Source organism: Serpula lacrymans (genome assembly GCF_000218685.1).
Source record: "Serpula lacrymans var. lacrymans S7.9 unplaced genomic scaffold SERLAscaffold_3, whole genome shotgun sequence".
Taxonomy (NCBI): Eukaryota; Fungi; Basidiomycota; class Agaricomycetes; order Boletales; family Serpulaceae; genus Serpula; species Serpula lacrymans.
This window is the reverse complement of record NW_006763292.1, coordinates 2873603-2886213: the sequence shown is the minus strand read 5'-3', so window position 1 is coordinate 2886213 and position 12611 is coordinate 2873603. Positions and strand designations below refer to the sequence as shown.

The 12611-nt window shown below is 44.5% G+C and overlaps 5 protein-coding genes across 5 annotated transcripts; 4 read left to right on the top strand and 1 right to left on the bottom strand.

The window, feature by feature from the left end:
• Positions 1-87: 87 nt before the first annotated feature.
• Positions 88-1189, top strand: SERLADRAFT_406219 (uncharacterized protein; the record flags this gene model as incomplete). The annotated part of the gene is made up of 6 exons (XM_007314961.1): positions 88-167; positions 203-219; positions 316-413; positions 880-918; positions 973-1043; positions 1093-1189. 6 exons carry the CDS (start codon positions 88-90, stop codon positions 1187-1189), a joined length of 402 nt encoding a protein of 133 aa, XP_007315023.1.
• A 1788-nt stretch (positions 1190-2977) lies between these two features.
• On the top strand, positions 2978-3334 carry SERLADRAFT_434708 (uncharacterized protein; the record flags this gene model as incomplete). Its single annotated transcript, XM_007314960.1, has 1 exon — positions 2978-3334. One exon carries the CDS (start codon positions 2978-2980, stop codon positions 3332-3334), a length of 357 nt encoding a protein of 118 aa, XP_007315022.1.
• A 1575-nt stretch (positions 3335-4909) lies between these two features.
• On the bottom strand, positions 4910-6368 carry SERLADRAFT_459653 (uncharacterized protein; the record flags this gene model as incomplete). Its single annotated transcript, XM_007314959.1, has 9 exons — positions 4910-5315; positions 5373-5464; positions 5528-5556; positions 5612-5691; positions 5749-5779; positions 5842-5930; positions 5989-6022; positions 6090-6204; positions 6265-6368. The coding sequence occupies 9 exons, from the start codon at positions 6288-6290 to the stop codon at positions 5224-5226; spliced, it is 588 nt and encodes a 195-aa protein (XP_007315021.1).
• Positions 6369-6526: 158 nt separating this feature from the next.
• Positions 6527-7217, top strand: SERLADRAFT_459652 (uncharacterized protein; the record flags this gene model as incomplete). The annotated part of the gene is made up of 2 exons (XM_007314958.1): positions 6527-6751; positions 6815-7217. The coding sequence occupies one exon, from the start codon at positions 6904-6906 to the stop codon at positions 7135-7137; it is 234 nt and encodes a 77-aa protein (XP_007315020.1).
• Positions 7218-9143: 1926 nt separating this feature from the next.
• SERLADRAFT_459650 (uncharacterized protein) lies at positions 9144-11281 on the top strand (the record flags this gene model as incomplete). The annotated part of the gene is made up of 11 exons (XM_007314957.1): positions 9144-9301; positions 9383-9757; positions 9851-10007; positions 10067-10176; positions 10229-10279; positions 10334-10348; positions 10408-10479; positions 10530-10604; positions 10659-10679; positions 10736-10827; positions 10885-11281. 9 exons carry the CDS (start codon positions 9882-9884, stop codon positions 11034-11036), a joined length of 714 nt encoding a protein of 237 aa, XP_007315019.1.
• Positions 11282-12611: the final 1330 nt, after the last annotated feature.

Below are 12611 nucleotides of genomic sequence, written 5' to 3'. Positions count from 1 at the left end.
ATAATGCAAATGTGGGCGTTCAATGGTGTGGGAAAGTGTTACAATCGGAGTTTAAATGTCTCAAAAAGCGGTTCAGATCTCCCTATAATGCCTATAGTATTGAGCAAAATGTGTTGTCAACTGTGGGAAAGCGCTGTTGTGCTGCAGCGCACTCCTGCCCTCTATTTGTTAGAATATACTCTGACATACCAATACTCCATAGGATAATACCTCTAATTTGTAAGCCAGCCCAGTATGCAGCAGCTATTCTGCGTAAGACGTCCGTGGTTGCATGTCATGTTTAAGATCCTACATTGTATAACCTTGGCCATATAGCTCAATTGGTAGAGCAGCTGGCATGTATCCAGAAGGTTCCAGGTTCAATCCCTGGTCTGGTCATTATCCAATTTTATCACTGTTGTGGCACACAAAAGGTGGGAATTTTATTTACCTTTTCACATTGTCATTTCAATACTATACCAAACCAAAGTAAAAACTCAAATGTGTTCAACCATTCAGGCTGCAAATAGGCCGGTCTTTCTCAGTACTTGTAAAGAAGGGCCTCTGTGCATTGGATTTGGTATATTTTCACTGTTATATTCTCCCTATATTGGTGCGCAAGAATTCTCCACCTGCTAAAACTATTATTTTAGATTTGTATTTGTTTGTATCATTTGTATTTTCATCTTTGCCACATATACTGAACTTGTATCATTGGCCTGGTTTTCAGGATTTTAATATCTAGGATTATATATTCTAAACGATGCAGTCATTTGATGGCCAGGGGCAGAGCTGCAATAAGTACTTCTTCTCCATCATCACCGCCTTCAAACTAAAAGAGTGACATTATTAAATTCATTTATGTTGGCATTATTTGATATTACTATTCACAATTTCTAGGCTACTTCTGAAAGGCCTTTGGCTCTAGTAGCATGCTCTGTAAGTGTTCATATCTTTTTTTAAATAAAACTAACAATCAATATTGTTTACCAGATTGAATGTGCTTTGCTAGGTGCTATCAACAATGCCACAATAGAATTCTTAGAGACAGCATTTTCTGCCAGGTATGTCACCTCAATCACTATAAATCTGTACTTATTATACTTTTACAAGGTGGGATCATCATATGAGGTTGCTGGAAATTTTTCAGAAATATTCTCCTACATACCTGGTGGCTGTAGTTGATGAGATTGATAAATATATTTGGTAAGAGCTTACTACATATTTATATTAAAACATTTTCTTAACCTCAAGTATTTTTGTAGGAATGGTTGTATAACAGTGGAGCAATCTGATGTTACAATACACAATTTTTGGACCTTTAATTTTCATTCTCCTGTTTAACCTTTTTCTGTAGTTTTCACACTGTGCCATGCGGCACTTTCCCCTTTGTTCAAACTCCTCTTTCTCGCGCTACGCTGCCTTTTCCTTATTTTTAGATACAACTCTCTCACGCAGTGGAGCTGGTCACACGTGTAAGGACCATTTTATTATTTTCTTATCTTCTCTATATCTTGGTTCTCAAACACTTTTCCCATTACACCTCTGGCTCTAGGGCTAGAGGTATCGTTTGCTATCTTACTTCTCATAGCCCTCACAGGCTTTCTTAACCACCGCTACCACTTTATATCACAGATCAGAGACTGGGTATCACTCCCAGCCAGCCAGCATAATGGGTAGGGACTGGTAGTAGGCATCTCGCCAACCAGCTCCAAGCCCCATTAAGGCCCGGATATACGAATAAACACTTTGATCCAGATCGTACCTCATCATGAGGATACGGTTCCTGAACACACGTAACAAACACCTATTATTAGTACAATTCTCTCACCCGCTGATTAATCATTCAAAGTCGTACGATAGTTGTTCCCTTTTTGTTATTGGACAATTTATTCCTCAGACCACTTTTCGTATATTCTCCTTTCGGTCTGAGGAACGGACGGTTAGCTATATAAAGCCTTACCTATTCATGTATAGTTCCTTAGTTTTCTATTACTTGATTTACCCGCTTTACTCCTCAGCCGAAACCCTTGAGTTTACTCCCAAGTCCTCTACTTGCTATATTTACTAGTGTCTGTCGACCTTAAAAGCTCATTGAACCCCTTACTCCCTGCAAGTGCAGTAAGAGACAGGTTTTGTTTTTGTTATAGTTTATTGTTGCCTCACAACACGGGCTGTGACCCTTGACATCATCAGCCACTGCCTCCATTAACTGTACAGTACACATGTACAAACAACCCTGTAGTAGTATATATACCCTAATAGATCAAGGAGACTCCTCAACAAGTCCTCCTGTTGTATCCTCACAACTAACCTGTTGAAACCTAAAGGGTAACCACTCCCTCATCATCCTCTCTATAGTTGGTTCTAGTTGTGCGCCAGAGTAACAAGCTCTTGGTTGTTACATCTGATGTTTCTGAGCTTATATTTGATTTTGATGCTTTAGAGGAAGCAGCAAAAGTGTCAAATTATTTTTATAAATATTACTGCTGCAGCGTTTTTAGAAACCAATATAATTTGCTTTATTAGTGCTTTTCTTAAATATGATGGAGTATGGATTGAGATAATTGCATTTAGAGTGAATTATAGTGAAAAATTGCAAAGTCATTTTTGTTTTAACGACTGTGCTATAAACCACTTTTTATGATATAGCAATACTCTAAACTAATATTTATTGATATTTATGCATTTAGAGTAGGAGACTGTGCAATAATCACACTTATAGATATAACAGATATTTCTGCTATTATAGCATATATGTTGCAATTTATTGCATTTATATCTAAGTCACGTTTTCCTGATGTGCTAGGACTATGAGAAGTAAGATGGCAAAGGATACCTCCAGCCCCAAAGCCAGAGGTGTAATGGGAAAGGTGTCTGAGAACCAAGATATGGAACGAAAGATAAGAAAATGTAAAATGGTCCTTACAAAGCCCCTCATGTGCAAGATATTGATTCCCAATCTCTGAGAGGAGTCAGCTCACAATGTCTCCGAGATATGAATACCTTAGCTGATTCTGCTTGCGGCTCTCAGAGAATCACGCCACCACCACTGCCTCCTCCTCCCCAAAGCAAAGCCAGATATACCAAGCTCAACAAGGTGGGCATGGATGTGGCCAAAATGGAAATTTTAAAGAAGGCCTTAAACCAAGCCGGAATGCCCACCTGGGATGTGCAAGGTTTGATCATCACAGCATGTCTTGACACTGACGCACACACGCACTCAATCCAAGGCAAGTATTCATGGTCCATAGCAAGGAAGAACCATCTTGCGCTCTTGCACAATATTGCCAAGTTGCTATCAAAAGGAGCTTCAGAGATTGGGTATGGCCTACACATTGACATCTGGTTTTAACAAATTGGAGATAGACCATTGCACTTGGGTTTCTTCTCAAATACTAAAGAAGCCAGAGTATTTCTTCATGAATCACGTAGAACTGGTAATTTTTTTTCACAGTTCAAATCCCAGTTTCACCGACTTGTCTATCTACTAAGATTCAATGGGTCAGTTGTTTGTCATTTTACACTTCAAGTTGGAGGTCTTCATTTCTGTGGTTCTTCATTTTGTGTGGCGCAGTGGTTATGCTCATCTCCTGGAACCCACCGCATCCCTCAAGTTTGCATTTGGAACTGTTGGGGCTTCTCTGACTTGCTGTTTAGAAGAGTATGTGGGTGGAGAAGACTACCATGAGGGATTTGCTATGGCAAAATTTGGTGAATTTTATGATTATATTCTACACATAGTTGATGATGTTATATTGAAAAACCTTCCTATTTGCACTTGATATGAAGCTCCGTTGAATCACCTTGTTACACAGGGTAACACTATATTTCACGAGGCCTCACATACAAACTTTTAGCGTGTTTTCTTGTACCATTCAATCTTGTTTTTGTGTAGACAGATAATACTAGTACAGTGTCTGACTATGCTGATTACGCTTGATAGTTATCCTAAGGCTTATTGTTATCTAAAACCGAAGGATTTCGTACTATTTGAATCCCAACGATCTTATCATTCGAAAATATATCCATTGCTGAAGATGTGTAAGGTAAGAATACTACAATTAGCTGTGACACAATGGATCGAGACTGGGACGCGCTGAATCGAGCCTATTCCCAAATGGCTCTGCTTTAAAGTCACTTGAGAGCTTTAAAGTCGCGTATAAAACTTAGATGTAGGCCGAACTGGTTGGCAGTGAGGGGATATTCAGATGGGCCGCTTTCACCTCGTCTTCAACTTATGCCCATCGCCGTCACAGGCTATGGAGTGTACCGCGGCTCCATTTACAGGTAGGTGGAGCGTGTTTAACGATCAGCGTATGCGAGGGTCCTCCGTGCTAGCGCTTCGATGTTCCCGATAGAACCGTACCTCGCTGTAGATCTCCGTTCGAATCACTGGCTAACCAGGGTGATAACGAGCTAAAACAAAGACTATCAGTGGAGGCCACGAATATAAGTAGTATATATTACCCAGTGTCCTGATAGGCCTTATCACCCTCCCACTAACAACGTTTCAGTCGATTTCATCTTGAAATTCAAATTTGCGGTCAAGGTCGGCAGACAAGGCAAGAAGCCCGATGATTGCCTCTAGAAATCTCCAAGGAACGCGGGAATGAGACGATTCAAAATTTGATGATGATAAGCCTTAAGTCGTTGAATACAAATTGTCTGAAACCGGGGCCGATGACGTGAAGCTTGATAAGTGCAGGTAAATGAAAATGGTAGAGCGATGGTACTTCAGTTTGCTTTAATATAGTATGCGGTGTGTAATTCGGAACCGTAGGTACGACTTGAAGCTGTCTACCTGCTTTGTCCAAGAGGAACATTGGGACATCATTCTTCCACCGCTGCAACAGGGTCAGTGCCCGAATGATGTGAGTCGTTGAAACTACACCTTAAACCACAATACAATCCTGATAACGAGGGTTATCATTGCAAAATAATATATATCAGTATATCAAAATACCGGACTTCCGTCCAAATGCTACTGTAGACGGTGGCAGATAGTGAGCGAGTGACAGTACCAAGACTAACACCCTGCTAAGGAAGAGGCTCTTCCTACTTCGCATCAGGGGGGCCCTTCCACACTCAATCACCCAAGCCTGTCACGGGTTTGAGTAATGCAACGCCCCACAGCCTCCATAACGAGTTTTGCAAATGGCTTGTTCAAAATGGTATCTACATGTGTTAGGTATCCAATAGGGCTGCTTTATAATAATCTAGGTGTTCTTGATGAGAGCGTATCTATTCTGTTTTCTCCGACTCTGCAGGAGTTTCAAAGTGGGCCACGTCGGCGATCTTTTGCTGCTGAGCATTGACAGCGCTAAGGTATGTGTCTGCCGATTTATGTCAATGTGAGACGGGATCAAAGCCAAGCAAACGGGAATGCTTACTCCAGAACAAGCTGACAACGCTGACTACTACGAAACGTAAATGATGAGGCACGATGGCGAAATTGATAATTTGCGTTGGTATGAAGACCGTCCTGGGAAGTGAGGGTTTAGTTTCAGTAAGCATTGACTGTCAGGTATGGATGGGCACGCCTTACCAGTTACGGATGAGCGTTGGTGTGTAAGCCTGAAAGGTGGAAGTAAGTACATCTTCAAAAGCAAAGCAAGGGCGGGTTACTTACAGAAGTGATTCGTTCTTGTGCGCCCGCAATACCTTTTCCTTCCATAATGCTCATGGAGCCGAAGAAGAATCCGACGGCAACTGCATAATACAAGTGGTCAAAAGGGCGAAATTACAAATAAGGATGCGTCAACGTACCAGGTGTCAGAACAGCTTGATCAAGCCAGACCTGTGGAAAGGATGAGTCATGGTCCCTGTGTCATAGGAAGTGCGAGGAAATAGGAATCTTACACGATAAATAACCGCTTTCGTGGGACTTGAAAACTTGATGCGATTCAGCATTTGGTACCACTTGGTCAGGGCGGGCCCAAAGGCGACTCCTGAAATGCAAGATGAGACAAAGATACTTCCACCCAATCGGGATGAAACGAGACGGACCTCCGTATAGAGTTAATCTCGCAGTACGCGCGAACTAGACGGAAGCACAGTTGTTATGTGAGTGAAAATTTTCCATGTAGGTGGTGCGGACATTAACCCACATCATGGTTTTTGCCTTGGCCTTCAATTGCTTGCTGAGCAATCACGTCCCCAGCTCCGAATAAGAAAGCTGCAGTCGCACTCTGGGTAAGCATAGGACGGCGAATTAGTGCAGCGCTGTGATAACCAAAACAGTGCTGTGAAATAAGTAGTCACAGACTTAAAAAAGACACGTACTTGTACAGTCTCAGTAAGGATGCCATTACAGATACTTTTGTGAGCTTGGGTGAGACTCGAAGTTGTTGAGATGCAAAGACTTCAAGTGGAAGAACACTTCGTGGGTAGATGCAAATTGAGCACGTCGGAATATGGGGAATCGGAATTCGGAATGTAAATACATTACTTACTATTTTTGGAAGTATTTCAAGCTCAGACTAGCCTCATGGTGTCACGTGCCTCCATAGTTCCCCAACGTGCACAATGCGAATTCTGGCAATGTGACGAACTGCTCTTGCTCGTCTCTGGACTACGTGGATTAGTTACGTTCTATGGCCTTTTCGTCGGGAATCTGGAATGAACATAACAAAGAAGGTTACCGAGTTTCTCGCAGGCAAAGTCGTATAGCCACCGTTCGCCGTTCGCACCATCCTGTGATGATCCTATAGCCCTTCGAGATATTGGGTATGCAAAACGATATGAGAGGAGAAATAGTCAACTGGCTTCGGTAAGAATTCCTGAAGATATTGAATATGTGGGACACTAAGGGATATGCGCGTATCGCTCACAGAACCCGGGATCACTGACTGGGCCGTCGTACCGCCCCTGAAAATTCCACAAGCAGCGGTCTTCTCAGCTTGGCGCGAACCTTTACTCGTCATGATATCCTGTCACGATCGCGATGGACATAAAGTGGGACTTATCGGGACCGACATTCATCTTGCTGCCTCGATGGCGGCCGTCGAGGTCAACCTACTTTATTTGCTTAATATACGTCCTACTTCTGGACTAGAGGGCTGTCAGGATTATTCAGCTCATCGTGCGTCGCGATATTGGTTGAGAGAAAGCCCGACGGAGAATGGCGGGATCACACACGACCGCCTGTGCTTGTGATGCTATCGCTTGCAAACAGTACCCCATATTAACGAAGTAATTCAAAAATGGTGTGCAAGGTATAATTCCATTCTTGTCCTTCCATCAAATCTTGTACGGTCGCACAGTGTGTGAAGGACCATGCCTATAGAATTACCGACAACCTCCGTCAACTCGTCCCTGGCTCTCACAGCCACAATACACTTTATCCCGCCCTTTATCCATAAGGTGTTGATTCGACATGATGTGTAGCCTAGTAGCAGCACACACAGGTTGCGCTTGCTTGAATTCATTCATGGCGTGAAGTTACATTGCGCGCCTCACGGAAGTATGGGATAAATCAGTTGTTTCTTGCTCTTGCCCCTCGTAACGAACGTCGGGTATTCGACAGTCCAAACTTGACCGCGGACTGATCAGTTGACACCATACAACTTATAGTCAAATATGGTGTGTGTTTTTCCAGCATCTATTTCTGATATTGTCTGATGCCGTAAACTTTGCTGTTATCAGGCAAACCACGAACCGCATCCCCATTGCCTCTTCGTCGAGTACCACTTTAGTAAATAGCGAGCCCATGCCTGTCGAGGTCTGAATTAGCGATGTCAAACCCACTTTGATGCCCTGACCGGTCTGTTCTTGCATTTCCGCAATTTGCAAAACAGCTTTGAAGCTTGACTCAATCACAGTCATGAATACCACACACCGTTTCTCATGTCATTCATCAAACTAAAAATGACACAAACAATGCAACGTCCATTCCATGCGCGTGTCCTAGTAACCTTCCTGGAAGGCACGCGTCCGTGGACGTTGCGCTGGTTGAATTCACTCCACACATTGAACACGAAGTTATCTAGAAGATCTTCGTATTCTTGAAAATCCCACCTTGCGGATAAAAATATGCAGATTGCTGCGAGTTGGCGCAGTTGGCGCTGGAATGTGACGAGTCACTATACTGTAGGTCTCTCACCGGTGAATCACCGGGCCGTCGGGGATGTCAGCCTTACCATGTCAAAAACATGGGTCTAGCGGGAGCGAAAGGATAAGCTCTGTTTATCCACAATCACGGAGTACAGACACGACCGATTGTACGTCGTGCGTAGTGTAGGATGGAACGAAGCCACTCTGCAGGTTTCACAAAAGGAGTTGAAGAAGCGCTGTTTACCGGTTATTGGCCTGTTCGCGCAAGGAGGTGAGAATAGTATCAACAGTGAGAACCTGGCATGTCGACCATCATTGTGCAAAGCGGAAGGCCTAGATTGATGAGTTCTTTGTTGCCAGTTAGTATTACAGGCTGCCTGTTGGCGTTATCATCACGTCTTTCTCGTTAATCTAGACGCTGGGTCTTGCTGCCGACGAGTGTTGATGTGAGGTTAATCACCGTGAGTGCTCGCAGTCTGGTTTGAGGTTGTAAGACCTGATACATCTTGTTACACGCATAAGGTGGACAATTCAACGCTGGGCGGGTATTCACGATAGATAAGCAGCATTCGCGTGATAAGATGGGAATTCACGTGTACCAATATCCACATCCTCCTTCTTGCAGCGAACAGGTACTACGCCACAGACAATATCAGAATACAATAGTGATCAACTGTCGACCTGTCGCCCCGGCGCATCTGTGTGGTCTCATATCAGATTGTCAGCGGTGCGTTTATCGCGCGTGACGAAAAGTCTGGACAGTAAAAGGCAATGCGTACCTACACGGGCAGACGTCAGTGGGAGTGGGGATGGCCGTTGCCGGAGAGGAGGCTCTCAAGGGTGCAGAGCTATCATATATATATCGAGGGGGCTGCCAATGTGATACATGTCAGTGTGATTTTGATGAAAGGGACATGCCTATTTATCTTTTACAGTTCTCTGCATGCGAAAAGGTACGTGCCTGAACAGCGTATCTTCCCTGTAAACTGGATGTTAGTATGATAAAGAGGATTTTTGGAGTGTTCTAACGCCACCCTGAGGTTTATGTGACTTCTCTCATAGAAGATATCATAGTCGTTACGTAAATGGAAGAATGAAGACCGTAAATTAATGCAATTCTCTCACCTGACCCAGTCACTCGAGGTTTGCCAGAGTCTTCTTACCTTGAACAGGCCCGGGAACGCTGACTTGTGGACATTCTATCTGGACACGTTTGAAGTGGTAATATTTCGCAGGACGGGTGCAGTGGTAAGGACGTGAGTGCCAGGTTTGTAGACCGTGCCGGCTGCGTTTACAGTTTTACCTCTCGATCGAGGCTGATCAATTCGTGTCCATATTCCTCCGCAAGGTCGGTACCAAACGGGCGGTTGTGCAGTGGGAACACAACGTATACGATGCAGCACGCGTTTGAGCACTTGTCCCTTCTCTCTTGATGGTCCCGGAGTCTGTACAAGAAAAGGTGTGATTTTCCGGTTTTAATGATTTGTCGTTTCCTCCTCGGAGACTCGCAAGATCGTCGGGAGCAGATCTTGTGGTGGGAATACCCACGGATTTTGTCCAATCAGTCCTAATCAGTCGGTTGATACCATCTTTGCAGGAGAACACTGCAGTCTCAGGCATATGAACCTTTCTGAGCACTGAAGATTAACGATGGCGGTTGTCACAACTTCCCATCAAACCGTGCGAGCATCCAAAGGCGTATCCCGCTCCAACTGAAAAAAAGGTTCGTGTTACGGACTGCTTCTGTTTTGCGAGTATAAATGAAGGGAGATACTTCTTTTCCCAATCTCTGCTCTTCCTCTTCCCCTGAACATAGCACCCTCCTGTCGCAGCTCTAGCGATTCACTATGTCGGCCAACTCTATCACCGAGAAAGATGGTCGGAATGACAGCTATTACGTTCAGGCTGCTAGCCCAGATACTCCTCCAGCACAACCAATGATGCAGCCCTATCAGCGGACGTATGGTAATCCTGTCAGTAGCTGTTGCTCTCTCTTCTGTGCCTATGACTGACAGTTTCTGACGATGTATAGGCACCTCTTGGGATGTTGGCTTATGGCACTGTCTTCCTCTGTTCATCCATCCTCACTCTCCATGCCGGCAACGTGACAACACCCAATCTTGTCCTCGTCTTTGCGACATTGTGAGTTGTTTCCCCCGTCTACATGAGGCTGTTGTATTCACCCGCTGCACAGCTACGGAGGTATATCACAAACATTGGTCGGCATGTGGGAAATGTTCCTTGGGTATGTTATCCCACTTTCTCTTTGATTCACCGTCCTGAGGTCGTTTCTTCGCAGTAACACTTTTAGCGCGTAAGTCAACACGAATTATCACCGTTTCTTAGTCTCACTAGCTTAACATGCGATTTTAGTACTGTCTTCACTACATACGGTGGTTTCAACTTTAGCTATGGTGCTCTGTACCTACCACAAATGGGTCTTGCGTACGTCTTCGTCGCTAGTCATGATGGTGAAGGAACTGACTTTCCACCAGGGCAGCATATACGGTTGATGGCGTGGTAGGCGAGGAATTCAGTCATGCCATTGGCATTTACCTTGGAATATGGGCGTGAGTCACATTCCTGGCGCAAGACAATTTTAGACTAACAGTCTCTATTTTAAGTTTGATCACTTTCGTTTTCTGGTAAGTAACGGATAATCTGTTTATCCTATTTCAAGGGTGCTAAGAAGTGTTACCAGCCTCGGGGCTATCCGAACAACTGCACCTATTGTAGTGACACTCTTCTTTACAGTGTGTGCCCTTAGCTGTCTGTCGGCAAGTTCCTTCACAGGTAGGACTTCTTTGTTCTTTTCATGAAACCTTGATAACTGAAAGATAACCTTGGTAGGAAACGCGCACCTGAACACGGCCGGTGGCGCATTGGGCATTGTGGCATCGTTTGGTGCTTACTATGGAGCGCTCTCGCTCTTCTGGACGCAGCAGACCACTTTCTCGTACATCCGTCTCCCTCCTCTCATCCTCGCGCCCTCCAACGTTTAAGATATGGGCCCTCTTTGCTGAGGTCCTCCCATGTACCGATTCCATTCTCTCACATTTCCTACATCTGGTACTATATGTTTCATTGCGAGAATACAGACGCAGATTAGAAAAAAATGCTGTAAAGATAGGGCAGAGGCCGACAGATTCTTTGTTGAGTCTGTTCGATGTATGTACTTGGGTGTGCTGCGGGCTCGGGCATGCCTATGATTTTTCGTAATAATAGTGAATGTGCTCTCCCATCATTGCAAATGGCTGATTGTAAGTTCAGATTGAGATGACGAAGTGAAGGTATTGTATCCGAGTCATTGTCCGGTTGCCGCGTTGTTCGAATGTTTCCATTTGCTATTACTATGGAATGGCCTTGGTGCTTGAGTTGCAAGTTGCAGTTATATCATCGCCATTGCAACAATTCTGGCGTAGCATATCGACATTGGAAGCAATTCTGTTGCCAGTGCGAATTTAAGAGCGAGAGGTCGATAAGCCACATTAGCCGCCTTTCTCCCACAATCACTGGTTCATTCTGTTTTCCTTCCACTTGCTTTGGGCTTTCGTCAAGAAATACGCGTTTTTCGGGATGAAGTTGCTGGTTTTCTTTAGTATCCATTAGACGACAATATCAGCAAAGCAAGAAGACCTTTAGAGTGAACAAAACACAATGCCTGAAGACCCATTTCAGCGTTCACCGTTTCCGAACCATTCCCGCATCCCGATTAATATCTCAACTCCCCAGTCTTCCCGGAGTGCACTTTCCAATGCGATATCCTTGCCGCAAATAACACTCGCCACGCATTCCCGTCGACCTTCAGGACATAGCACGCCAGTCCATGCTAGTCCAGTGTCTTCTACCTACACCATTTCCAATGGCTCCAATACACCTGCGTCCTCCATACCTTCTTTTCGTTCTCTTCGCAACCTTCTGTCTTTTCGGCCTAATCTACCTGCAAATGTCGAGGTAGCAAGTCCTAATCCTTCAAAACACTCTTTTGTCACCTTTGGGTCCATACGTCGTTCTATGACTGGAGAAAGGAAAGGTTCCGGAACTTTTCCCCGAGTAGAGGATTCAGAGGAGTATCCTGTCATTTCGATTGAGGCAAATACGAAGTTGGATGCGATGGACAGGGAGCATGGTTATCTGGTGAAACCAGGTCCTGACTTGGCTGAGTCACATTCGCCATCTCGCAACAGTAACAGCGATGATAACTACAGTGCGTTATTGTATGGTCTTTCTCTACGTTACTTGACGCGTTTTCATCTTAGGACAAATCCTTCCGACTCCATCTCCTGGACCACCACTTGGAACTGATCTTTCAACGATAATTGAAGCTGAGAATTCTGGTATTTCAAAGTATATACCACAACTGGATGAATCCCATGTACTTGAAAGCAGCCGGAGTTGTTCTCCAGTGTCCCCCTCTCGCCGAGTATTGGATGGACTGCATACACCCGACTCTAGGGATGCTTCTGCTCTTGACCTCTCTACTTCGAAGCTGACGGCCGAAGTCATGGATGCTCTAATGGTGAAGGACGTGGGTATGGCAACCGAGTGGCTAAATGGCGTGAACGGAATCGTCGTGG